This window comes from Hordeum vulgare, chromosome 2H (genome assembly GCF_904849725.1).
Source record: "Hordeum vulgare subsp. vulgare chromosome 2H, MorexV3_pseudomolecules_assembly, whole genome shotgun sequence".
In the NCBI taxonomy this organism is placed as follows: domain Eukaryota; kingdom Viridiplantae; phylum Streptophyta; class Magnoliopsida; order Poales; family Poaceae; genus Hordeum; species Hordeum vulgare.
In genome coordinates, this window is record NC_058519.1 from 159,110,749 (window position 1) to 159,138,575 (window position 27,827).

Genomic DNA, 27,827 nt, shown 5'->3' on the forward strand with positions numbered 1-27,827 from the left:
ATGCCTAGCTACGGGCGTAAAACAATATCGCTAGTTGGGAGGCAACCCAACAGTTATCTTATTTTTATTATTATTATTTCTGTTTGTGTGAGATAACATGATTATTTGTACTATAATTATGTGTTTTTATGTTTAAATTAGTATTTGTGCCAAGTAAAGCCTTTGGGATGTTTGAATGATAGGTAGAATTGATATTGTGCAAAAACAACAACTTTTGCGTCCACTGCAGAATTTCTCTAATTTTATTGGAACGCATTTTTGATCTGATATTTTACAAAGTATTTCTATTAAAATTACTCATGTTTTACAATTGTTTCATAATTTTAGAGTTACATAAGTACGGTGTCTTTGCTTATCACTAGAGACTGTTCTATTTTAGATAGATTCTGTTTTTGCTTGGATAGTTTGCTTGTTTTGATAATGTTATGGATTATATCAGGGCGTACAAGTCATGGAGAAGTTACAATATAGTACATTATTAAATAATAAAATATGAATCAATTTATAAAAGTGCCTAATGTTTATGGTTCGCCTATTATACTAATGGATCTCACGAATGTTTCTGTTGAGTTTTGTGTGCTGAAGTTTTCACGTTTTTGGTGTTATCACGAGGGATGACAGAATAAGGAGCGACATGAGCCTAAACTTGGGGATTCCAAAGTAACCCCAAGTAAAATTATAGGAAGACTCAAGCGCCTAAGCTTGGGTATGCCTCAGAAGGCACCCCCTCTTTCATCTCAATCCATCGGTAATGTTACTTGTAGCTATATTTTTATTCATCATATGATATGAGTTTTGCTTGGGGCTTCATTTCTTTTAGTTTTGTTTTGATTTAGTTGTATACAATCATTATTTGTTGGACACACCCACTTGAGAGAGACACATGTTCACTACGGTTTGTTAGAATACTCTTTGTGATTCAGTTGTATCTTTTGAGCTAAATAGTTGCTCTAGTGCTCCACTTATATCTTTTAAAAATGGCGACATATAGATTTTATAGAAATAATTGCATTATTATTCTTCACTTAATTTTTTTCAGAGTTAATAAATATTGATGGTAATTTGGATGGTTTATAAGACTAGTCCAAAAATAACACATATTCAAGGAGTGCATAATCAAAACCACATGTAGCACATAAAAGATAAATTGTGGGTTATAATGATTTGGTAATATGAAAGGGTGTGAGTGCATGGTTGTTGTTTAGTAAAAATATCGATAGTTAAAGGATGTTAATTTTTTATCATCTAAATATTGGTTATGCCATGGTGATGATGTGTGAGCATTCTTATTACTCACTGAAATCATGTGCTGATTAGGTCAGGGCGCACAATGTTTAACTCCTACCAACCTCCCCCTAGGGGCATGCGAGTAGTACTTTGCTTCAAGAGAGCTAATAAAACCACACGATAAGTACGTGAGTTCTTTATGACTAGTGTAAATCCATGGATGTACACAATCTCACCCCCTCATATTTGCTAGGATTCGAGGGGTGTCTTCAGCATTTGGTGATCGCAAATATTGAGGTCCAAAAACTTCCACCAGTGCCTTGCAGAACTTGTAGAAATACTCAATGGTGGTGGACACGGCCATGCGTCCATAGCCTTCCAGAATATCATCGGGAGCTTCTACGCAAGCATCCTCATAGCTGTCGTGCACTTCTAGAGCGAGGTGAATCCAAGTGTGCCGGTGCAATCTTTTTTGCACTTGAAGTAGCTCTCTAACTCCCTGATGGAATTCACAGTCCTGAGGGCGAGCTTCCGGATAACAACGCTGAAATATTTATCATCATGGAGAGGAGTGTCGGCGAAGTAGTCGGCGTAGAGAAAGCAATAGCCTTTAGTCGATGCCTCTGCTTTGCCTTCAGCGAGCCCGACACCGAGCCACCTCGCCGTGGCTTTGCATTGCTCGCGAACAAGCCGACCAGAGCGGCAAGGACCATGAGGTGGTCTTCATCATGGACGTCGGCATCGGCTTCCTCCTCCAGTAGCGTCGTGAATGCCTCCTCGTCATCGGAGTCCATCGCATAGCCAAGTAGTCGAACACCTGGCGGGCATGGCAGACGCGCAGCCGCGTACGTGCCCAGAGCGCTCGGAAAACTCGCCAAGAAGCAGGGGAGGAGGGGGGCGAAGCCGCGGCGAACTCTACATTCTTCGATAAGGTCATGGCCTTTGTAGCGGCGGTAGGTAGGCGGGCGGCACCGGAATCGGCAATCTGGTCGGATGTCTCGTCCTTGTTCTCGGTTCGGGCGACCGGTGCCCTTCGGACGTCCGGTAACTGCACGCCTTAAGTGGTGTGCAATGGCCAGATCTACACTAGTACTATATATACCTCTCCCACTCTGAGTGAGGGTTGACCAACACATTAAAAAGATCTCAAGAACACTATTTCTCTCACTCTCGTTCTTACACCAAATCCTAGACCCTGAATGCATGTATGAGGATTGTTGTGTTTTGCTCCAATCAAAAGATAGATCGTCTCTCTCCCCTCCTCTCAACCAAAGGAACTCGTGGTTTGAGTATTTCCCTTGATTTTATTACTCTTGGAGGTTGGAGACTCCTAGACAGTAGGAATTCTTCGAAGAGGAATCAAACAATTATGATTACCCCCAAAAAGTTTGTGAGGGTTTGGGGACCACCCCAAGGTCTACCACTAGTGGTTGAGAAACACCTTTGGGGTGTTGTCTCAAGGAGAGAATAGGGTGAGGCTTCGTGGCGTTGGTATGCCTTCGTGGTAATATCCACCTCTCTAAATGGTGATGCAACTTCCTCCAAGGAAGTGAACATCGTTATACATCCTCGTCTCTCGAAGTTGTGGTTATCCCTAACCATAGCTCCCTACTTGTGGTTACTTGTCTCCTGGTGTTCCCATACTTTACATTGTGTTGTTTATCTATTCAGTTGCTTAACTAGCTCACTATACCTGTCAACTTATCATCTTTGCAATTGTTAGACTCACTCTCATATTTCGCATTATTGCCAGAAATTGCTAAGTAACTATTAAAATTTGTAATTGTACCTATTCACCCCCCTTTAGGTCCATCTCGATCGGTTTACTGTTGTCGAGTTTCACATATATACTTGTAGCAGCCCGAATTCATGCAAAGGTTTTTGGTATGTACTCTAGGAGTGGCGAAGGCGCTCAAGTGTGTGACTGGATGCATTTTGAGGTGTTGGCCTTCTGTCGTGTTGTATGTTGTGTGGTGCTTTCGACATTGTTGTAGGTTTTCGTCCGGTTTTCCTCGATAAACTAAGCATCCCTTTTATTTCTTCTTTTTTGGCAATCATCTTATGCAGTGCATTTCTCCTCTGGTGATGTTACTTGTAATGTCCTTTTCTAATCAATGGGTTTGGCAACTTTCATGTCAATGTTAAAAAAAGGACCCTTAGGCTGGTTGTAATGGAGAGTATACTAGTGTATGATACTACATCCGTAATGCATAGTATCATAAGTTAGTATCATAGGATGGTTCATTTATTGCCATGCATGACACATAGTAGCACATCATTTAATATGATACGATATCATAATATGATACTCTACCATCTCTTTCTTCATTTAATTTTATGTCATATCAGCAAAATTGCCTAGTTGACATGGAGGATACTACTTATGATACTATCATTATAGACAACCTTAGTTGGCGTATGTTCGCCACGAGGGGGGTGGCATCTGGGAACGATATCGTTGGTGTTAGAAATAAATAAATTAGATTAATTAAAAGGTTAATCCCTGGTATGCCGGTTGCTACTTGTAGCAACTGCCTCTTTGTAACCGCCTTTGTACCAGGGGTATATATACCATCAATTCATCAATGAAAGCAACTGTTCCATCATTTGTTTCCTTCTCTTGTTTTACACTTTACACGTTATCAGCACTTGCTTTGCCAAAAGAGACAAGAAGAAAAAGGTAAAAACATGGCAGGAGAGAGCCTGTCATCCCAATCTGAATGTTGCCATCAAGGTGGAAGAAGAAGAAGAGGGCCAGGGCTCGTCGTCGACGCTGCTGCCTCCACCATCACCGGCGAATCCGTCCCCGCCTCCAGCACGCCATGGGGAGAGGAGGGCTCACGTGGTGAGGTGGTGAGCCCAGACTCAATGGGAATGGGAGTGGCAGCGCTGTGGGGAAACCCTGATGCGTGCTGCTCTCCCGGGCTCCCTTATCTACTGATGTGCGGTGCATGGGCCAGCACCAGGCCACGTTACTCTACAAAAAGGCCTACAGGCCAAGAAATTCCATGACGTCCACTACGTAAATAATGTGACTATTAGTGTGTTGTGTTTAATCATAGTATTACTATATTGCACTTCAGCCTGTTCCTTTTATTTCAGTGTGATATCTTATTGTATTAAGAACCTCTGCTTATCATATTCATTCAGTATTGTATTGTACGCTTGAATACTTAGATTGTATATCGTCTAAAATAAAGTCTCAGACTATGTGTACATATTCTATATGATTGCCTTAGCATTTTTCATTTTTTAGAATATGTAGTTCTAAGTACAACATTTTTTTTACAATTCAAATTTTGGGATCACAAGGTAGATGAGGCATCTACTGCACTTTGCAGATTACCCTCATCGCTGAAAGATCTACATTTTGTCTCCATTCTCTTGGCAAAATGACTATCTTCGAGCGCTCTCCCGAATATGTGAATTGATGTGACTACCTTGAATTTTTGCAAATCACAAGGTAATTGTGTGATCTACTGCATAATTTGCAGATTATCCACTCTTGCTGAGAGGTCTACATCTAGTCTTTTGACAAAATGACTACCTTCAAAGTGTTTTTGTAAAATATAGTATGACACAAGGTAATGGACATATGAACATCTACTGGTCAAAATCAGACTATGTTCTCCAATACTGTGAGATCTACACCCCAACGCTGACTATCTTCAAAGTGTCATATACATAAACTGAGGTCTACACATACAAGTTTAAAGCATCAGCTATACTTGAAAATTTTGCTTCCCCAAAGCATTTGTTGTAACTTATATTTTACTCTCATAGTAAAACTAAAATTATGAATGATAATACCATGCAGGAAATGACTGGTGTCATGCATCGTGAATTTCATAAACTTGAATTAGATGGTAGTAACTATTTACCATGGGCTATGGATGCAAAGATAGCCCTTGAAAGTCGTAAACTCGGTTCCACTATCATCACACGTATTGAAGGCGTCGGAGAAATCCCCACGACAGCCAAGTATACAACTTTAAGTTTCTTAAGGCACCATCTTCATCCGGACTTGAAGTCCGAATATTTGATGGAAGAAGATCCACTAGCTTTGTGGAACTCTCTCAAGGAGAGATATGACCAAAAAAGAGCAGTTATGCTGCCACAAGCACAAAGAGACTGGTCCCTCATAAGGTTCCAAGATTTTAAATATGTGGCAGCATATAACTCTGCAGTTCACAAGGTTAACTCAAAACTAAGGTTTTGCAATCAAGCAATTTCCGAAGAAGATCTTATTGAGAAGACCTTGTGCACTTTCCACCCCTCGATGAGAGTACTACAACAATAGTACCGTCAACTAAAATACAAAAAGTATTCTGAGCTTATATACACTTTACTTCAGGCTGAAAAACATGATGAACTTCTCATGAAGAATCATCAGACACACCTAACGGGTTCAATGCCACTCCCTGAAGCACATGCTAACACTCAGTTTACTAAAAAGTATGGGGGCAACAAAAAGAATTTCAAGAAATTCAATGAAAAGTGGAAAAGGAACAACAAGCAAAAAAGCTTTGGTCAATCTAAAGGTAAAGGTCATTTTTGAAAAATGACCGAAACACCAACTCCGAGATTTGTCAAAGGTGTGGATGTATTAACCATCGTACTAGCAAATGCCGAACTCCCAAGCATTTAGCGGATTTATACCTCAAATCCACTAGGAAAGGCAAACAAGTTCATGGAAAAGCCAAAGCTCACTTCAACGCCTTACAACAAGAAGAAAACCTTGAAGCTAGCACTTCTCAAAGCGCTCCTAAGGAAACAAGGCACAAGGATGAAGATCTTCTTGATGTTGACAACATGATGGTGGAATACACCCAAGACGCATATGGAGATCTCATATAATCTCCACATCACTCATTTGATGTTATCAGCTATTTTATTGTAATAATGGATGTTATAATTTGTATAACTCTAGGTAGAATAAAGTCCTACGGACCAATCGTATTATGTAATTCAAACATAATGTCATATTTATATTTGTAACTTTAATAGGAATACTTTGTATATGTATATATATTTATATGTGAGTAATATGAATAAAGTCTCATCCTAAAATATTCTCTTACTCTATTAGATTTTACGGGAAAATAATCCAATGGAAGAAGAATTATGTTTGGTGGACAGTTGTACCACTAACACAATATTAAGGGAAATAAAATATTTCCAAACTCTAACTAGGAGAAAAGGGAATATTATGACCATCGTCGGTCGCGATGCGTCGATTATTGGTTCAGGGCGAGCCACACTCGTTCTACCTATGGTACTACAATTGTAATTGAGGATGCACTATTGTATCCTGAATCTACACGCACCCTTCTAAGTTTCAGAGACCTCAGATCAAATAATTTCCATTTGGAAACAATATCTGAAAATAATTCTGAACATTTGCTTTTAACAAAGAGTAATGGGTCTGAGAAACAAATTCTTGAGAAATTTCCCTCACTTTCATCTGGATTATATTACAGTTATATAAAGCCCGTATCACATGTTGCGTTAAAATATTTTTTCAAGACCTTGATAAATTCGAGATTTGGCATGATCGCCTAGGTCATCCTGGCATAGGGATGATGAGAAAAATTATTGACAATTCTATTGGTCACAGCCTTCCAACTAATTTTTTTCTCAAATCATTAGATTTTGTGTGCACTGCATGTGCAACTGAAAAATTAATTATAAAACCATCTTATCTTAAGTAAAAAATGAGTCACTTAATTTTCTTGAACGCATTCAAGGAGATGATATGTGGTCCAATTCAACCACTATCGGGACCTTTTAGGTATTTCATGGTACTTAGAGATGCATCTACAAGATGGTCACATGTGTGTCTATTGTCCACACGAAATCATGCTTTTGCCAAGCTAATTGCTCAAATTATCAAAGTAAGAGCAAATCATTCTGAAAATAGGATAAAAACAATTCGAATGGATAATGCCGCTGAATTTTCTTCACGTGCATTCAATGACTATTGCATGGCTATGGGCATTCATTTAGAACATTTTGTGCCTTATGTTCATACTCAAAATGGTTTGGCTGAATCTCTCATTAAAAGAGTAAAATTAATTGCTCGATCACTATTACATAATTGTAAATTACCGGCATCTTGTTGGGGTATATATACCCTCAATTCATTAATGAAAGCAACTGTTCCATTATTTGTTTCCTTCTTTCGTTCTATACTTTATAGTTGGCACTTTTAGTTGCGAGGGGGATGGTTTCTTCGCAACGACTGTTTCTATAAGAGAAGGCAAGTTTTCAGTTTAAACTGCCACCATTTGATCTTGTTTTAAAAATAAAACTGTTATCAAAAGGAGTTCATTTGTCATCTTCTTCCTCTCCTAGCGATGGTAGGCAGAAAGGATTTCCGGAAAAATAATCATAGGCATGATAAATCTGGAGGGGGTGTGCATGTGCTGAAACAGTTCCTTCCTGCGTTCCTGCTCGCTCGTGATCCTACAGTAGTTCCAAAGCTTGGCACGAGCATCCTACCAAGATTTTTTTTATCTCAGTTTCTTCGAAATTCTCCTACATGCATGAAAGTCGTAAACACCGTCGCGCGCGTACGGGCAGGCATGCAGATGTACATAGTCATTCTCTGGTATCGGTAACATCTCAAAGTCGTTACACAAGGAGACAACTGACACGTCGTGTGCACAGCGCAGACGTCGAGCACGAGAGAGACGACGGGTAAGCTGTCTCTGTTGTTGTCCTGCTCAACGAGTCACTCTCGCCATCGGAGGATGATGTCTACTCTAATCTAACCACGAGTATTAAACACAACGGCGCCGGTCCGTGCGGCCAAAATTAGGCTCCTCTCGTCTGTCACCTCACCTCCCTATCCAAAAACCAGTCAGTCTCTGAACACACGGCTACGATGGAAGCGTGCCAAAAATCGCAGGTTATGCCCGAACCTTGAGAAAGTGAAGGGAGAACGAATGATCGGTGGAGCATATATATATACGATTATATGACGAACCTTTGATAATCATCACTGGCCAAATATAGCAAAATTGATCAAGAATCATGGCGTTTTTGCTCTGCAACGGCGACGTAGCAGTCTTCCGTCGGCTCCCACGACGATGCTGTGAGCAGGGAGAGGTCCTTCCACCCGAGCTTGAGGCACCCGTCCTCCTCCGCCAGCGTGTATCCCTTCCACGGGTACATGCCGATCAGCAGCCTGGCCTGCGCGGCGGGGCTCCCGGCGAGGGACACGGGTCGGAACCCGGCGCGGCGCAGCTCGTCACCCCACCGCTCCACCCGAACCTCGCCCGTCCGCTTCGGGCCTCCGACGGCCACGATGTTCCGTATCTCCGCGCCCAGGAGCTGCCGCTCCACCTCGTGTCGCTCCTCCTCGGCGGCGCCCGCGCTGTCGCGCAGCGCGTCGAACAGCGCCGAGTAGTAGTGCAGCGCCTCCACAAACCGGCCGAGGAAGTCGCCGCTGTGCCCCAGGTCCTGCTCCACGATCGTCATCAGCTTCGGCCGCAGGCTCTTGAGCAGCCGCACCGTGCCGACGTCCGAGCCCGTCACGTCGTACAGGCAGTGGTGCATCCAGTGCACGACTGTTGCCTCCCTGTGGTGGTGGTGGCGCGGACCGAGGAGGGCGGTGGTGTCGGCGACGTGCCCGATCTTCCCCTCGATGGGCTGGAACTCGAAGGGCAGCCCGAGCGACGCCGCGAAATCGGCGAGGCGGCGGCCGGTGGCCTCGAGGACGTCGAGCGAGGCGCCGAGCCCGGTGACACGGAGCGAGAGCGGCCTACGGGGGCGGGACGCGAGCATGTGGAACAGGCCCGGCCACTGTAGCCCCTGCATGATGTCGAGGTCGATGACGTGGACGTGGTCCTCGCCGTCGAGCGCCTGCAGGATGGCCTTGTTGGCCGTGAAGTGCGAGAACTTGACGAGCGGGGAGAGCGCGTTGTACGCCTGGAACGCCGAGGAGATGCGGCGGCTCTGCGCGGCCGCGAGCGGCGAGTAGGCGCCCAGGTAGGAGCTGAGCACGCGCGCGCACAGCGCGTCGCCGAAGTAGGCCGCGACGCGCTCCGGGGAGGACCCGAACGGGGACGCCAGCTCGGCCACCTCCTGCAGCATGTCCCGAGCCTCTGGCAGCTGGTCCATGGCCACCGCCTCGGCGCACCTGAGTAGCAGCCTCAGCAGCCGCAGCCCGCGCGTCTCCGCCGCCTCCACCACCCGCTCCCCTTCCTCCACCGCGGCCACAGCCAGCAGACCCTGCTCGTGCTCGGAGGCAGAGCCATGCAGCTGCAGCCGCTTCCCGCGCGCCTTCTCCTCGTCATCGGGCATCGACGCCGCCCGCTTGGCCTTCATCGCGGCGTCGGTGGCGGGCGCGCGCGACAGGACGCCCTGGATCATCACGTAGGCCAATAATTTCAGGTGAGGCCGAGCGGGAAAGAGTCGGTCAGTGGCAACTCACTGATAAACTCAGGGATAACTCATAACTGCGATGAAGCAGGGCACAGTGTTCGCCCGCCGCTAGCGTTGGACGTGCGTGGGAGCAAAGGCGAGCGGCCGCCTGCGGTTGTCGATTTGCTGGGGCTTGGTGGCGTCCCGTAGCGGGCGGCGCGCAGGCAGAGGGAATCAAAGGGCGGGGCCGCGCCAGGGCGACCGCTTGTCTCCACTCCCGGGGCCGGTGGAAAAGAAATTGCGGGCGTGGCGCGAGCGCGGGCACCGGCGCTGGTTGATTGGGCCGGTGTCAGCGTGTGACCATCATTTTGATTTTTGACGGGGGACGAGACGCCACGCCGTACGCGAACAGGGCGGGGGTTCGGACACCGGACAAGAGCTTCCCTCGGATACCAGGTGATGCTGGTGGGACGTTTATGGTTAGGCAGACGAGCTACCTGCTCATGGACGGGGACGGCTTCGGCTCAGGCGCAACTCTGCAGGAGCAGCTCTGCACAGTACTAACATCCGTGTGGTGATGCCACTGCTCCAGCAGCCTCGACCACGGGTGGTAGACGGAGTAATGCTACGCGTACAAAACGCTACGGGCTTTTACACAAAGATGAGTTTTCAACTTTTGATTGAAGATTAAGGAAAGACTAGTAAGTATGCACGTGCAACGCACGTATCGTACATGACAATTATAAAAATACTCTCTTTATTCACAAATATAATATGTGTTTTAATATTTTATAATGTAGACTACATACGGTTTGAAATTAATAAGTGAACGAACACGCTAACACATGTCTATATACATTCGATTCACAAAGCATAGTTTAAAAAATCAGTATGTAGACAAAGAGGAAACAAAATAAATACAAGAGGAATTGAGCTTTGTACGGTCTTTTGCCCTTTTCTTCTCGTATCTGTGAAGTTCACATGCGCTTCTCCTCCATTGTTCAAAAAAAGCGCAAAGAAATGACTAATTAAATCATGAAATCCCGGAACTTGTCCAACATGATCTTCAACTTCATATAGGACATGAAAGGACGACTATAATCTCCAACTCATTGTTGGTGAGTGTCTTAAATGCAATTAGTACAGCAGTGCCGACCTAGTGTCATGTCTCGCGAGGAACTTCTTCCATATTTGCTTGAAGAATATACAACCGTCGAGTCAGGTGTCATACTCGGTCTCCTGAAGCTCTCTTTGCCCAACCATAGTCTCGCCAGCCAATGCTTCGGGGTGTCCAAACAAGAGGCAAATTCTTTTGGAATTTTTTGGGTGCCCCATATCATCTGTACTTCGGCGTTAGTCCTAGTGAAGCGGTGTATGAAGGATGGTCATGTGACCCATGGGGGAGCAGCAATAGGTTGCACAAGTTAGCTATGGGATAATGACAATTAGTTAACTGAACTATGTATGACAAAATACAAAACTAAATGGGGGAAAGACACAATAAATATGTCCCAACAAAGGACCAGCTACTCTGCGAACCGGGTTTTAGAAATAATTGAGAACTCTGGAACTTTCAGCTAGAATACCGATTAATGAACATAGTATAGCAACAAAAAAAATCAAATGCAAGTTCTAGGATAGGTGAAGAACGGAGACCAGGTATCTAGCTATGAGCATAAAACTCAGTCACAAATTCCTACATGTATCAATCTAGTTTGGACCACTCAACTCTGAATTTCCGTCAGAGCAAGTGCACCACTATGTTTTCGGAAAAATCTTCTAAAGCTAAAATCTGTCCCTCGGAAAGCAGCAAGTAGCCAGTGGAAACACATATCATAGATGATCAACAAACATATCATTTTGTCTAATACTAATACATCAATGATCAGTCAAATGAAAAATTGACAATACGAAGGATGACAAGACCGCTAAATAAATAGTCATTTCTCTTAGTTCCTTTCAGGCTTATCTGGTTTGACAGTTTGGAAAATGAGCAGTTCATCAACATCAGTAATACAAAATCCATATGCATCTCATCGTCCTTATGCACGAACAGGGAGCATGCCAACTTACCTCGAGAAAAAAAAGGAAAAGGATGTTGGTCGATGGGAGGTTCCAGTCGATGCTGATGGCAATGGGGTTGATCTCCTTCAGTGCAGTGGAGATGGAAGTGCCATTCTGTTCATGTGCATCATCCATATTGCTCTCAGATGGCTACAATTTATGGAATGAGATCCTATCATTGAAAAAAAAAAACAAATAGACTGAAGAAAGAATACAATAAGGACAAACTGTTTTTGAGGGAATATGACTAAAACACTGATTGATGAAGAGAAAAATAAATAAAGCAAAAGGGTGTGAAGATTGATATATAACTAAAATCTCGGGACTAAAAGACTGAAAAATTAGGCATTTGTTGTCCCACCACTTTTACATTCAGTCAAGGAAGTTTTCTCATATCTTGATACAGCCGATGGATTTCGTGTCCCTGCATCATGTGTTTGTGCATGTCGATCTGTAGAGATGGTGTCGCTGCCATGACCATCCCTTCCCGTTGATCCAACTTGTCATAGCAGGATTCATGCAGATCGAGGTCACCATCACCGGATCCGTGCAGATCGAGGTCGTGTTCACCAAATCCATGCACATCCAATTCTCCAGAGGCCTCTTGAAAATGGTGTAAATTCTTGTCCTTTACTGACGGTTTTTCTGGAGCACAACATTTAGTTATATCCTTGTTGTTAAAGTGAAACTGCAGATTATGCCTCTTCTGTATGCGTTCCTAACAACTTAGACTGGCCTTGTTATTTTCATTGTAATTGTAATGAATATGTTTAGTCTTGCAAGTTGCTCTTTCCCAACATACAACTTCCTATACCATGCTTTTTGTTCTTGGTAATGCAACAATTGTTTGTGTTGTAACTAACATGCATGTTTGAAGCATAAATTATTGTTTTCCATCCACCCGTTACATTTTCCTCAAACTAATAATATTTTTGTTGCATGTGAAAAAAAATGGATATAATTTACATATCTATCTGAGAACAGTGTCATTGACTATTTTATTCTCACACTGGATTGATTATTCCTTGTCTTGCACATATTCTTAACTTCTGCAGTGTAGTTTGTTGCTTCTTGGGTTTCTATATTGTGTCAGAAAATTCCAGCATGTATCATTGTTACTGCTACATAGTTCATTTCTATACTGAAATTGAAAGTGTGCATTCTAAAGGGTAAACATGCATTCCCTACCTGCCCCGCTCTAGGCTATCTATGAGCTGCTTGCTTGCATGGGATCAGGCCGCACACCCCACCTGAACAACCCATGGCTGCTGTTGGTTTAGGTGATTTCTCTGCATAATTTTTTGTTTGTCTAGGCCATAACTTGTTGGTTGATTCATTAAACTTTATAGCCACGTAGAATCGATGCACTAAGGGCAGTAACAGATTTCTCCTCGACTGGAATGTTCAGACTATATATCCAAATAGAAAATGAAAAGCTTTGTAAGCACAAACACAAACACTTGGTGGTCAGATTTTTTTAGATTATTCTATTTATGCTAAATCTGAGACATGAATCCACAAAACGAATGCTTCTGCGCCAACGCAAGGACCCCAGCTCATTCCACGGATTGTATAGTGAGAAAGATAATTTATTAATCTTCCCTCTGCTTCAAAGGAAAAATAGCGAATGAAGCCACTAACCTTTCTCTAGGCAGCGGGTTGAGGGCATGGGATGGTGATGTGCATTTCCAGCAGCGGGAGGAAGGTGGAGTTGGCATCAGGGAGCACGACGACAGCAGGGACGCCCATGCCGCGGCACGTCCGAAGTTGGAGGAACGTGCCGCCTTCACGCACGTGCCCTCCACCCCGTATCTGTCTTGGCATTGTCGCACGCCCGCACCACAAGAGCAGGCTTCCGCAGTTTCGCCGCCGCCGCACCTAGCGTTGTGTCCCTTGCCGCCTGTTGCATCCTGCACTGCCGCAGATGGTCGAGGGAGGAGAGGGACCCCGCCGCCAACAACGAAGGCCGAACCGACTGCGCCCCGCACCGCCGCCGCTGCTCGATGGAGGAGACGTAGCACGTCGCCGGTCAACCTAGGTCGAGCCTGCTGCACCCTGCTCCGCTGCTCGAGGGGCGATGGCGATAGGTGCATGGAGGAAGGGGCGGATTCCACGCTGCGAGCGATAACAATCGGCGATGGCGATGGGGATCGCGCGAGGGAACAATGTCGTGCCGCGACGTCGGTGTGCAGTAGTTAGCGATCAAAAATTCAGAATTGCGTGATTGTAGGAGAGGCTGGATTGGTAGGTATTGTAGAATATTCCTCCGTAGGTGGAGTACAGTCAGTTATGGGGAATTGCTAAGTTTACCCCGTAAAGCTATTAGATTAATGATGGTTGTGGGATTGACATTTGCGGAATTAATCCTACGGTGCTGATTGGTTTGTGCGTGATTGCGGGACAATTTATTGGGTGCACATAAGAAAGTTTTTGTTTGCTTGTTTAATAATAGTAGAGAGGAGGGGGCCATCCAGGAGAATGGTTAATTAGGTTGAGAAGATCCTAGCCAGCGTGTAAAAACCTGTAAACTTTTGTATGTTTAGCATTATTGTGGTAGAAACACGCAAAAATACTAAACGTATGAATGATTCTTACAGATTTTAACGGACTAATCCCTCTCCCCTCACTAACCTTGTCCCTCCTGATTTTCAGGGTAGGCCCCGCTTCAACCTAAACCAATCAAAACATCCCATCTAAGCTTACTCCGTAAACGCTCTGTAAAATCCCTGTGGTTGTAGCATTGCTCAGAAACACGGGTACCCGTCGACACCAGCAAAACGGCCCGCACGTTGTAATGGTAAAAAAAATCATTTTTTCAGTGACCATGATCATATTTTGTTGCACTATCGCAATACACAACTACTCTCATTTTTATGAAAGCATGAATATTTTTTCAAAAAAAAACAAAACTCATGAACGTATTTGAAATCAAATTTTTTGTTTTCAAATTTGCAAACATTTTTACAGAGTTTTGAAATTTGCGTGAAATGATAACAAAATTATACTATTTGCAAACATTTTTTTTGAATTGTGAACATTTCTTAAACCATTTTTTTCTTGAAAAGGCAAACATTTCTAAAATCGGCGAACAATTTTTGAAACTCATGAACTTTTTTTAAATGCATTATCTTTTCTAAATCAGTTAAAGTTTATTAATTAATAAACTACCCCTCTGTCCCGTAATATAAAATCGTTTTTGACACTACACTAGTGCAAAAAAAGCTCTTATATTATAGGACGGAGAGAGTATTTTGTAATTCACGTAAAGTTATTGAAAATTTATGATTTTTTTAAATTCATAAGTTAATTTTTAGTTGGAAAATTATTGTTCAATTTCATTAAAAAAAAATAATACCCGAACTTTAAAAAATTCATGAAAGCTTTTAGACTTCTTGAATATTTGTTTTCAAAATTTTAAACATTTTTTGAATATGCAATTTTTTTTTAAAAAAAGAGAGAACATTTTCTCAATGCACAAATATTAATGAGTTGTTGAACGTTTTATTTCAAATTCTCATTATTTTATTTTTCCAGAACATTTTGAATTCTAATATTATTTAAAGTGGAAAAAATGAAGATAGAAAAGGAAAACAAAAAATAAAGACCATCCGGACATGGGCCAGACCGAACACGAGCGATGTGTCTTCTCCTAGCGTGCAGGGCGCAGTATAGGCCTTCTACAACATGGGCTGGCTCAGGTAGGGATTTTCTGGTGTGAATTGTTTTTTTCCACTTACACGTGGCATGGTGGGTAATTATGGATAACTATAGGAATTGAATGAATGATGATCAGAAGCAATCCGTACTTTATTATTATTAGGTATATGTACACCTCACTCCCTACACGGTTGCACCACAAGTTCGAAAGGTGGCACAACTAGATAGTTGATAAACTTTTCTAAGGACGACCGGGGCACGTAAAAAGCTACACTGTGAAAAGGTTAACACTTATGAATTTTGGAAAACCAAATTTAGGTTTTCAAAGTTGAAGTTCTGACCAAGTAATCTTACAAATTGGAGTTTTGAAAAAATAAAGAATCACCCACGGTCCCTAGACTTGTGTTGGAATCCACTTTAGTCCCTCTAGTTTCAAATACCCGAAATACGGTCCCTAATTTTGTTAAAGGGGTTCACCTATGATCCCTCATATACGATTTAGGGTACGCATTTGCTGAGTTGGCGTTGGTCAAGGGGAACCGCTTGACGTTGACTCGACATGTAGTGGAAATTGCGTGAATACGCACAGACTTAATGTTTTTTTATTGTGAAAGTGGCCGAACTGAAATGCTAGCCGCCCACCTGGTCGGACCGCACCTGGTCAGACCAGCCCCCTCATTCCCCCCTCACTCTCTTGTCGCCCTCTTCACCTCTGGTTCTTCGTCATTGTCGAGGTCATCACCTACAACTCATCGACTGGGGCATGTTGGGCGGCGACGACATTATCTCATTGTCACATGCTGGCCCGCTGCCATTTGCGCAGTTTGGGAAGGGCCTTCATGACGTTCCTTTCGTTCCGACACGGCGACTGCTTAATGCGTCACCTTCCCTGTACGGTACATCATCGTTGTCGCCTCCTCTGCTTGATGTGTCGTCGTTACTTCTACGGGAATGACCGCATGTAGGACGCTTTTGCATATGCGTTTTACGGTTTGTGTTGCTTCGCCCGTTTTACTGAAATCACAATTGCTCCCTAAGGTGGTTTTGGTAATTAATCACAATATATGTATCATTGAGCTATTGATCTTATCCAAGTATATTTCATAAAATTTCAAAAATGCATTGGCTAAAGGATTGTGAGGAGAAGCCCCTTTTGATGCAAGGAAAGGAATAGGATTGGCTCAAGCTTCAAGCAAGAGGACTCTACATTTTACATTTGTGAGAAATCACTTTTGAGTCCATAGGAAAGCCAATACTATTAAAAGGGAGTGAGGTATTATGGTGAATTTGTTCCTCAAGTTCTTAGAGATAGCCACCAAAATATTGAGTCATTCTCCCACAAATATCTCTGTCCCAAGCCAAAACAACAAAATCGGTGCCACCAAGTTTTCCCACTCGGCCCTACCGATTTTTTCACTGACACATACTTGGCCAAACCCTAATCTCTCGGTACCAACAAGTTTCATATCGGTGCCACCGAATGCATGCGACCAACTTTCTGTTGAGCAGATTTCAAGAATCAAAATTTCCGAGTTTGAAATCAGTCTCACCGAGATTTGGAAACTGCCCCAGGTCATCGTATCGGTACCACCGAGATTTATATACCGGTTTCACCGAGAATTCAAAGTTTGCCACATTTATTGCAACTCGGTACCATCGAGATTCATTTTGACGTCACCGAGTTGGGCAATAGTGTTGTAACGGTTGGATTTTTGGCGGATGCCTATGTATACCCCTTCACCTCCTCCCATTCGCAGAGGAAGCACTCACAACACACACATACACACTTGCCAGATCCATTTTTCTAAGAGAGAGCCACCTACTCATGTGTTGAGATCAAGAGATTCTAATCCAACCATTTGAAACTTGATCTCTAGCCTCCCCAAGTTGCTTTCCACAAAATCAATCTCTCCTACCCATGCCAAATTTATGAGAGAGTGATTGAGTGTTGAGGAGACTATCTTTTGAAGCACAAGAGCAAGGAGTTCGTCGTTCTGTCGCATTTATTACCTTTTGGAGAGTGGTGCCTCCTAGATTGGTTAGGTGTCGCTTGGGAGCCTCCTACTTTGTGTTATGGAGTTGAACCAAGAAGTTTGTAAGCGCAAGGAGACCGCCTACTTCGTGAAGATCTACCGTGGGCGAGGCTAGTCCTATGTGGACGTAAGCCATGGTAGAATAGACAAAGTCGCTTTTTCATGGACCCCTTGTGGGTGGATGTTGGAAATATGCCCTAGAGGCAATAATAAAATGGTTATTGTTATATTTCCTTGTTCATGATAATTTTCTATTGTTCATGCTATAATTGTATTAACGGGAAACCATAATACATGTGTGAATAAATAGACCACACCATGTCCCTAGTGAGCCTATTGTTGACTAGCTCATTGATCAATGGATGGTCATGGTTTCCTGACCATGGACATTGGATGTCGTTGATAATGGGATCACATCATTAGGAGAATGATGTGATGGACAAGACCCAATCCTAAGCATAGCACAAGATCATGTAGTTCGTCTGCTAGAGCTTTTATAATGCCAAGTATCTTTTCCTTAGACCATGAGATTGTGCAACTCCGGGATACTGTAGGAATGCTTTGGGTGTATCAAACGTCACAATGTAACTGGGTGACTATAAAGGTGCACTACATGTATCTCCGAAATTGTTTGTTGGGTTGGTACGAATCGAGACTGGGATTTGTCACTCCGTGTGACGGAGAGGTATCTCTGGGCCCACTCGGTAATACATCATCATAATGAGCTCAATGTGACTAAGGATTTAGTCACGGGATCATGTATTACAGAATGATTAAAGAGACTTGCCGGTAACGAGATTGAACAAGGTATGGGGATACCGACGATCGAATCTCGGGCAAGTAACATACTGATGGACAAAGGGAATTGTATAGGGGATTGATTGAATCCCCTACATCGTGGTTCATCCGATGAGATCATCGTGGAACATGTGGGAGCCAATTTGGGTATCCAGATCCCGCGATTGGTTATTGGCCGGAGAGGGGTCTCGGTCATGTCTGCATGGTTCCTGAACCCGTAGGGTCTACACACTTAAGGTTCGACGACGCTAGAGTTGTAATGGGAATAGTATATGTGGTTACCGAAAGTTGTTCGGAGTCCTGGATGAGATCCCAGACGTCACGAGGAGTTCTGGAATAGTTCGGAGGTGAAGATTTATATATGGGAAGTCTAGTTTCAGTCACTAGAAATGTTTCGGGGTTTATCGATAATGTACCGGCACCACCGAAAGGGTTTCGGGGGTCCACCGGGAGGGGCCACCTATCCCGGAGGGCTACATGGGCTGAATATGGGCGGGAACTAGCCCCCTAGTGGGCTAGTGCACCCCACAAGTGCCCAAGGGGCCTAGGGTTGGAAACCCTAAGGGGTGAGTGCCCCCCTAACTTGGAGGGCAAGACACCCCCTTGGCCACCGCGCCCCCCTCTAGATGAATCTAGAGGGGCCAACTGATACGTCTCCGTCGTATCTATAATTTTTGATTGTTTCATGCCAATATTCTACAACTTTCATTTACTTTTGGCAACTTTTTATACTATTTGTAGGACTAACATATTGATCCAGTGCCTAGTGCCAGTTCCTGTTTGTTGCATGTTTTTTGTTTCGCAAAATATCCATACCAAACGAAGTCCAAACGTAATAAAAACTTACGGGGATTTTTTTTGGAATATTTATGATTTTTGGGAAGAAGAATCAACGCGAGGTGATGCACGGAGTTCCCACAAGCCCTGTCGCCGTGACGAGGGGTGAGCCCATGGCAGGGGGCTTATGGCCACTCCTTAAGGCGGTTGGAGCCCTTCTTTCGGTGCAAGAAAGATAATATCCGGAAGAAAATCGTGTTAGAATTTCAGCCCAATCAGAGTTATGGATCTCCGGGAAATTAAGAAACGGTGAAACGCAGAATCTGTGAGCGCAGAAACAGAAGGACAGAATCTGAGAGAGAGATCCAATCTCGGAGGGGCTCTCGCCCCTCCGCCGCCATGGAGACCATGGACCAGAGGGGAAACCCTTCTCCCATCTAGGGAGGAGGTCAAGGAAGAGGAAGAAGGAGGGGGGCTCTCTCCCCCTCTCTCCCGGCGGCACCAGAACGCCGCCCGGGACATCATCGTATGCCAGCGATCTACACCAACACCTCTGTCATCTTCACCAACATCTCCATCATCTTCCCCCATCTATATTCAGCGGTTCACTCTCCCGCAACCCGCTGTACCCTCTACTTGAACATGGTGCTTTATGCTACATATTATTATCCAATGATGTGTTGCTATCCTATGATGTCTAAGTAGATTATCGTTGTCCTATCGGTGATTGATGAATTGCTATGATTAGTTTAATTTGCTTGTGCTTATGTTGCTATCCTTTGGTGCCCATCATATGATCGCGCGCATGGATCAGACCATAGGGTTAGTTGTATGTTTATAGGACTATGTGTTGGCAGGCTAGAGTGACATAAGCTTCAAACCTAGCATAGAAATTGATGAATATGGGATTGAAGGGGGACCAATATATCTTATTGCTATGGTTGGGTTTTACCTTAATGAACGTTAGTAGTTGCGGACGCTTGCTAATAGTTCCAATCATAAGTGCATAGAATTCCAAGTAAGGGATGACATGCTAGCAGAGTGCTATCGATCTAGTAACGTAGTCAATTGCTTAGGGACAATTCCGCAACTCCTACCACCACTTATCCACACTCGCTAGACACTCGTAGTTGTTTCTTTATCTAACCAGCCCCTAGTTTTATTTACGTGTTCTTTACTTTCTTGCAAAGCCTATCCTTTCACTCCTACAAAGTACTTCTAGTTTCATACTTGTTCTAGGTAAAGCGAACGTAAAGTGTGCGTAGAGTTGTATCGGTGGTCGATAGAACTTGAGGGAATATTTGTCCTACCTTTAGCTCCTCGTTGGGTTCGACACTCTTACTTATCGAGAAAGGCTACAATTGATCCCCTATACTTGTGGGTTATCAAGACCTTTTTCTGGCGCCGTTGCCGGGGAGAGATAGGTGGGGTGAATATCCTCGTGTGTGCTTGTTTGCTTTATCACTAAGTAGATTTATTTGTTGTACTAAGTTGTTCTCTATCTTTAGTTATGGATATGGAACACGAAATACCAAAAAAATTAGGTGTACTTGCTACTCATGGAGATGGGGAACCTCCTAAAACCCTCGATGCTCGTTACGTGGAAAATATTATATACTTCTTTAATAATCCTGAGAAAGCCCCATTCAATTATATAATGGGATACACGTTGGATCAACGTGAATGCTTTAGGGATTATCGCTTGACTCAGAAAGGGAAACTTTTATGGGATCAAATCCATTTGTTGAAATGGTATGCTTGGGAACTATGCAAGAGACATGGTGTTACTTGTTGCTCTAGGATGAAGGCTCCACACCTTCCCTTTTCTTGTGAGTTTAATGATCATAGAACCTTGTCTTCTTATGCTAATGGTATATATGATTACTATGATGTGGATCAAATAGAAGAGTTTGTTGCTTTTATGGGTGCTTATGAAATTGAGGCTCTGTTTAAAAGGTGTGATGATAATGATGATGGTCCTTACCGATCTGAAAATTTGGCTATGCTTCATTATTGTTATACTAATTATGAATATAATGCCCATATTGAACGATTTAAGGAGAAATTCTATGCTACCCAAGAAGAGACTATTATTTTGCAGGTAACTATGGAAGAAGAAAATGCTGAAATTGTGAGCTCATTAGATGAAAAAGATGACGAGGAGAGCGAAGAACAAAAGGAGGAAGAACGGACTAGCTACCCGTGTCCACCTTCTAATGAGAGTAACTCTTCTACTCATACATTATTTAATTTCCCTTCTTCTTACCGAAGGATGAATGCTATGATCCCTTGGATTCGTTTGAAATATCCCTTTTTGATGAACTTGATACTTGCTATGCTTGTGGCCATGATGCCAATATGAATGATGCTTATGAAGATGAGCTAGCTATAGTTCCTTATGTTACAAATGATGATTTTGATGAATATAATATGCATGTGCTTGCTGCTCCTACTTGCAATTATTATGAGAGAGGAACTACCACTCCACCTCTCTATGTTTCCAATACGATAAAATTGCAAGAAACTGCTTATGCTATGTATTGGCCTTTACTTGATGTGCATGAATTGTTCTTTTATGACATGACAATGCATAGGAGAGAGCTAGACTTCATCATTGCATGATATATGCTACCTTGTTGTCACGCCCAATATGCGACCCTATCCTCAATTTGGCACGAAGGCCTCGTCGGGGATAGAAGCGCATCTCGTCGTGTCGCAAGAATGGATATCGTTACAAGTACATGTAATAAAAAGATGAGATATATAATTAGAATTGGCTTACACTCGCCACAAGCTACATTAGAGTCACAACAGTACAGTACATATTCATCAAGAGTAAGAACAGGGTCCGACTACAGACGGAAACAAACGACAAATGAAGAACGACGTCCATCCTTGCTATCCCAGGCTGTCGGCCTGGAACACATCCTAGATCGATGAAGAAGAAGAAGAAGAAGCAACTCCAAATGAACAATCAACGCGCTCGCGTCAAGTAACCTTTACCTATACCTGCAACTGGTGTTGTAGTAATCTGTGAGCCACAGGGGACTCAGCAATCTCATTTCCAAAGGTATTAAGACTAGCAAAGCTTAATGGGTGAGGCATGGTTAAGTGGTGAGGTTGCAGCAACGGCTAAGCATATATTTATGGTGGCTAACTTACGAGTACAAGAAGTAAGAGAGGGAAGATCTAGACATAACGGACGTGAACTACTGATGATCAAAAGAATGATCCCGAACACCTACCTACGTCAGACATAACCCCACCGTGTCCTCAATCAGAGTAAGAACTCACGAAGGAGACAGTCACGGTTACGCACACAGTTGGCATATTTTAATTAAGTTAACTTCAAGTTATCTAGAACCAGTGTTAAACAAAGTTTCCACGTTGCCACATAACCGCGGGCACGGCTTTCCGAAAGATTTAACCCTGCAGGGGTGCTCCAATTAGTCCATCACAAATTACCACAAGCCGCATAGAAATCCTCAATCATGAAGCTCGCGATCTCGTCGGGTTCCCTAGTGGAAAACCTCAACTCTGAGATTACCCAAAGCATCACCGGAATCCCGATGCACAAGATATTCCGTCAAAGGTAAAACTAATGCAGCAAGGCCGCCCGACGTGTCGACGATCCCGATAGGAGTCGCGTACCTCGTTCTCAGGACACGACGGATGGGTCACACTAGGAGATACCAAACCTCGGGTTGCCCCGCGGTGGCCCCGTAGTCTGCCAATTTGGACCAACACTCATGAGGAGCACTGGCCCGGGGGTTGATTAAATTATCCTCGGGGTCCGGAAAGTCCCTATGCAATTTTATTAGGTGATTAGGCAAATGTAGTACCAAAGTTGGGCCTTTGCCAGACCAGCTTTAATCTAAAACGAATTATCAAGGGGGTCCCCATAACAACCCCGATCGTGTTAGGAGCGCTCAATTATGGAACATAACATCGGTAGCCGGAAACTAAGGGGGAAAAGGTGGAACAAAACACCAGGTTAGAAAGGCCGAGCCTTCCACCTTTTACCAAGTATATAGGTGCATTAAATTAAATAGCATTAATATGGTGATATAACAAGGAACCCATGTTTTCACATGGAAGCATCTGCACCTGCAACTAGCAACGCTATCAACAGGGTTAAGCAAGCAGTAACATAGCCAATCAGTGGTTTGCTAGGTTGAACAGGTTGAAGATTTCATGGCATTGTTGAGAGGCTGATATTTAACATGTGGTAGGCAACGAGACATAACGACAGAAAGGATAAACTAACATGGCAATGATAGTAATGGTATCTGGGGAAATGATCATCTTGCCTGAGATCCCGCTTGGAAGAAGAATGACTCTGTGAAGCAGACGAACCGACGTAGTCGAACGGGTCCTCACAATCCGACACGCTTGCGGAACTCTATCGAAACGAAGCAAACCGGAAACACAAATCAACACACGATATTCACCACACGATGCACAACACATATGATGCATGAATGGTTCAAAAATGCAAGGCATGGCATGGCAATTCACATCACGTAAACACTACACATTAAATGAAGTTCAATATGCAACGAGTTGCATATTGACGAAACTCCACGTTTAATTATTTAGTTCACTCCCGATTATTAACACGTCAATATTGAAATGTTGTTAACATGGAGGGGTGAAGCACAAATTAAACTACGTATCTAGGCATTTTAAATGAGGCCGGAAACGACATCTAGCATCCCCGAAATGACCCCACGTGCTAAATTCTAATTCTGTCCAGATTTGTCCTAATTACATTTTAAGTTTGTTAAACAGCAAAACAAAGTGGTTCACGTGTTTCTACTCATCGTTCTGGACCATTTACATATATGGCACATCTCCAACGGAGGTACGGTTAAATAACTACGTCCTAAACCGTTTCAACACGTCAACACGCAAACCGATGCACACAACACACTAAACAGTTATAATTATGCATGAGAGTTGGAAAATATTACTCTACGCAAAATTCTAGTCAAGTTTCATATTTGAATCAGTCCGATCCAGTGTACGGTTTGAAAACTACGCGGGTTTGAAAATATGCTCTAATCTGTAATTTTGAAATTCGAGACTAATTAGACAAATTCACATGCTGTAGAAAAAACAACCGGGCCGAATTACACCATAGCGTAGCAGCCAAGGAGTGGATTGGACCCAATTGTCTATGTACACCAGTGAAAAAAAACAAAGGCAGAAATGAAATTTAGCTGGAGTGGGATTTGATCCCAGGACTTCAGGGTTGGAGTTGCAAGGCACTGCCATTGCACTCTGCACACTATTGGTGAAAGTGAGAGCGTTTATCTGTAAAAGATTAGCCCTACGGCAGGGTGCAATGAAACAAATACGAGGCAAAACTGAATTAGCACATACAGGATTCGAACTAGGGACCTCATGGTTGTAACCACGACAGAGAAACCACACCGTCTACTGCATCTGTTGTGGCAAAACTTAATGGCCGCTCGAAATAACCCTTGCAGCAAAATAACAGATCTAGAAACAAGATCGAAGTTTCAGCTATGAAGGAGCCTGCTCACAGCGGGGAAATCAACAGGCCGACGGCCATAGCGAGAGGACGCATAGGAAGGACGGGATGAGCTCGAGGGGGTCCCGTTCCTGGAGCTGGAGGCGTCCGACGAAGCTCCGGCAGCCACGAGCTTGGGCACCATGACATGGGGATGCTGCAAAAACAGGGAAAACAGAGAGGAGTTTCAGAGCAAAGGAAAAGGAGGAAGGAGGAGAGAATGGAACGGCGGGGCACTGGCCTGGGCTTGGTCAACGACATGTTCCCGGTGAGCTGGTGCCCAACTGCTGGTCCCGAAGCTGCAGGGGTGCGGGCTATGGAGATGGTCGGAGGCGAGGCATGCGACACTTGGGGCTGCCTGGTCGTGGTGAAGAACGAGGCGGGAGGAGGTTGAGGTGCTCCTGGATGGCAATGACAGGAGGGGTCGAGCTGGAACCATGCCGGATCTCGCCGGCGGCGCGACGAAGGACTCTCGGGACGACGCGGGCGAAGCTCCCCTCGGGCTACCATGGTGCCTGCGGGAAGAACAGAGAGAAGGGGAGGTTAGGGAGAGAAGGAGAAGAAGGGAAGGAAGGAAGAGAGGAGGAGGACGGCGACGGAGCCGACTTGGGATTCTCCAGCGGCGAGCTCGCCGGCCGACAGCTGTTGGTGGCTGTACGGGCAAGGGGACGAGGCTCACAAAGACCACGGGGACGACTGGAATTTGTGGCTGGCTCGGGTTGGTGGTTTGGACCAGAAGGAGATCCCGAGGTGGAACAAGCATGGTGGCGGCGGCAGCGATGGGACAAGATGCCTAGGAATTAGGGTTGGACTAAATTTGGTTAGGGGTGGCCTTTAAATAGGAAAAACGGGTTTGGTTCGGACCCTCTGATTTCGATCGGACGGTCGAGAAAATTAGGATAGGGAGTTCAATGGACAAACGGATGACGATTTGCGGTAAAACGGGGTTGATCCGGATCCAACGGTCACGTCCGCCCGGTTAGGGTCCCGGGAGGTTTTCGGACTGGGCTGCGTGTAGGGTCGGTGCACTGTGCAGAGGGGCTAGGCGGAGATGAGAGGGAAAACGGGTAGCCCGACAATGAGATTTAAAATACCGGAAAACGTCCGACGATAGACCGAATACGGTGCCGCTAGGGTTGACCGTTCGGGTACCAGACGGACTCGGATTGCGACGAAACTTGACAGGCGGCCTAGCTACAACTAATTACGACCGCACGCCAAGTTCCAACCCAATCAGAGAAAGTTTTAAACACACTTTTGAAAACAAGATTTAGACGATGTTGCGGGCGCGTGCGTGTGTGGTCGGGCTCAGAACGGACAACGACGAGAACCGGCAACTAACAGCGGATGCAAGTTTGAAAACTGCGACAACGGAACGCCGATGCAATGCTGATGATGCGCATGATGCAATGATGAATTCGTCAGACAAACGAACCACACGACGAAAATGGAATAAAAGGGGAATCTTCTGGAACGTCGGCATCGGGCTGTCACAACTCTCCTACACTACAAGAGGATCTCGCCCCGAGATCCAAGAATGAAAGGGGGAGAGGATGAGAAAGCAAGAGGTAAAGACTTAGTCTCTTCTTTGACAAACTAGTGAAACCAACGATCCTTGAAGGTTGCAAAGAGATGAGGAATGATATGAGATAGAAGCAAGAATTCACGGAAAATTTCGGCAGCACTTCGATAGGAAAATGGGACAAAAAATTCGATAAGATGGAAGAAATAGACAATATTCATTACAAACAACTAAATAGAACAAGGGAACACCATGATCTTGATAGAACAACAAGATTGACCCAAATGAGCAATATCGCAATGCCTCCGGAACAAGAGAATAGGAACTGGCTCATACAGAGGAAGAAAATGAAGAGAGAATGACAACTACTAACTCCAATGAACTTGGCAAGCATCCTTGCGAGAAGAATTGGACGGAGTTGTTGGAAAAACAACAACTAAAAGAACAAGACAGTAGTGGGCTTATGTAAAGCTTTTCAAACTAATGAAGTGACAACCAGCCACTAACATAAACAAGGATTGATTGGGAAAAACAAGATATGAACAATTTATTGCACCGAGGGGATACATTGAGAACTTGGATTAATGACAAGCACCATGATAGCAACAAACCATAGGAAAAGCTTTAGGTGAAATCCAAACCAAGATAGCTCAATGAAGAAACCATGGGTTGCAAATATCTCATAATCGAAGAATTGGTGGATTTAATTATCTTATTCTTGAAAGGAAAACTCTTCGAGGCTCCTACACTAACAAGAATGCTATAACACCACCTCAAAGGATAAAGGAAGAACAATTGCACATATAAATGCAAGAGAAAGGATACTTGAGGTTCTCCAACAAGAATCTTGAAGAACACTTTGAGAATGAATTGATATGATGATGAACTGCCATGAAGGACCTCCGTATACAAGTGAATGATGCAAAGATAACAAGGTAGAAAAGAATAAGATTATTACCTTGCTAGGATTTAGAAGAAGCCTCACAAAGAGATACTTAAAAGAACTTGGAACTCCGGAAAAGAAAGATAAGCACTTGAGAAAAGAATTGATATCATGAGCCACTCCGAAAGAAGAATTCAGATTACTACGAACAAGAATAAGAATTATGTTATGCTTGTCCTTCATCAAGTTTTCTTGATGACAAGCAATGGATTTAGCATACCACTTATTCTTCTAGAAATGATTTAGGAGAGATATATGAGCACAATCTAGAAGAAATGTTGCAAGAAACACTAGTGAGAATTGAAATGAACGAGGCAACCATGAATGAATGGAGATACACGAGAATGAAGAGATCATGAGCCACCTCAGAGAAGAAAACTTAAACAAGGCACCGGATAATCGAGAGACGAACGAAGAGACAACAATGGAGAAGAATTGAGGATGAAAGCTGAAAGCTGAGAACGAAGAATCTTCTAAAATGATGGCCTTCAGAGGATCGAGAATGAAAACAACTCAGAAATGCACCGGATAACAAAAAAGGGATTACTCATGATTGACACAAATGAGAGGATAACACGAAGTTGAGATGACAATCTTCACAAGAATGGAAAAGGACTGAGAGAAACACTCCTTCGAATTTGCAAGCTGAGAATGATGACGAGGAACAACACCAAGAATAGCCGAGACACTCCGGAATAAAGAAGAATGAAAGGTTGAGCCAATATGAGAATTAATTCAAATAGATCTTGACGAAGGGATATGACTGATGAAATTCATACTTACGTCATAGTTGAAAATAATTAAAGATCTCCGAAAGATTAGAAGAGATAAATACGATCCCGGGAAAAACCTGTGGGTTATGGGCCCACTCAAAGAAATCATCGTTAGAAAAGATTGCTTAGA

The 27,827-nt window shown here is 43.8% G+C and overlaps 2 protein-coding genes across 3 annotated transcripts; both read right to left on the minus strand.

Moving 5' to 3' along the window:
- Positions 1-8,175: 8,175 nt before the first annotated feature.
- Positions 8,176-10,261, minus strand: LOC123425660 (scarecrow-like protein 23). Of its 2 annotated transcripts, XM_045109362.1 has the most exons (2): positions 9,665-10,261; positions 8,176-9,594 (listed from the first exon to the last, which is right to left on the minus strand). In XM_045109362.1, the coding sequence occupies exon 2, from the start codon at positions 9,556-9,558 to the stop codon at positions 8,254-8,256; it is 1,305 nt and encodes a 434-aa protein (XP_044965297.1). In that variant the 5' UTR covers positions 9,559-9,594; positions 9,665-10,261; the 3' UTR covers positions 8,176-8,253. The 2 variants fall into 2 exon arrangements, with proteins under 2 accessions (XP_044965297.1, XP_044965296.1); XM_045109361.1 differs by having other exon boundaries at positions 8,176-10,261.
- Positions 10,262-10,411: 150 nt separating this feature from the next.
- On the minus strand, positions 10,412-13,995 carry LOC123425661. Its single transcript, XM_045109364.1, has 3 exons — positions 13,300-13,995; positions 11,668-11,808; positions 10,412-10,953 (listed from the first exon to the last, which is right to left on the minus strand). The coding sequence occupies exons 1-2, from the start codon at positions 13,749-13,751 to the stop codon at positions 11,745-11,747; spliced, it is 516 nt and encodes a 171-aa protein (XP_044965299.1). The 5' UTR covers positions 13,752-13,995; the 3' UTR covers positions 10,412-10,953; positions 11,668-11,744.
- Positions 13,996-27,827: the final 13,832 nt, after the last annotated feature.

Excerpts from the sequence above, each read along its gene's own strand:
- LOC123425660 (XM_045109361.1), bottom strand. The coding sequence starts at position 9,603 with ATGATCCAGGGCGTCCTGTCGCGCGCGCCCGCCACCGACGCCGCGATG.
- LOC123425661 (XM_045109364.1), bottom strand. The coding sequence starts at position 13,751 with ATGCACCTATCGCCATCGCCCCTCGAGCAGCGGAGCAGGGTGCAGCAG. Across the intron at positions 11,809-13,299 it reads AACCCGCTGCCTAGAGAAAG|CCATCTGAGAGCAATATGGA; the intron begins GTTAGTGGCTTC and ends CATAAATTGTAG.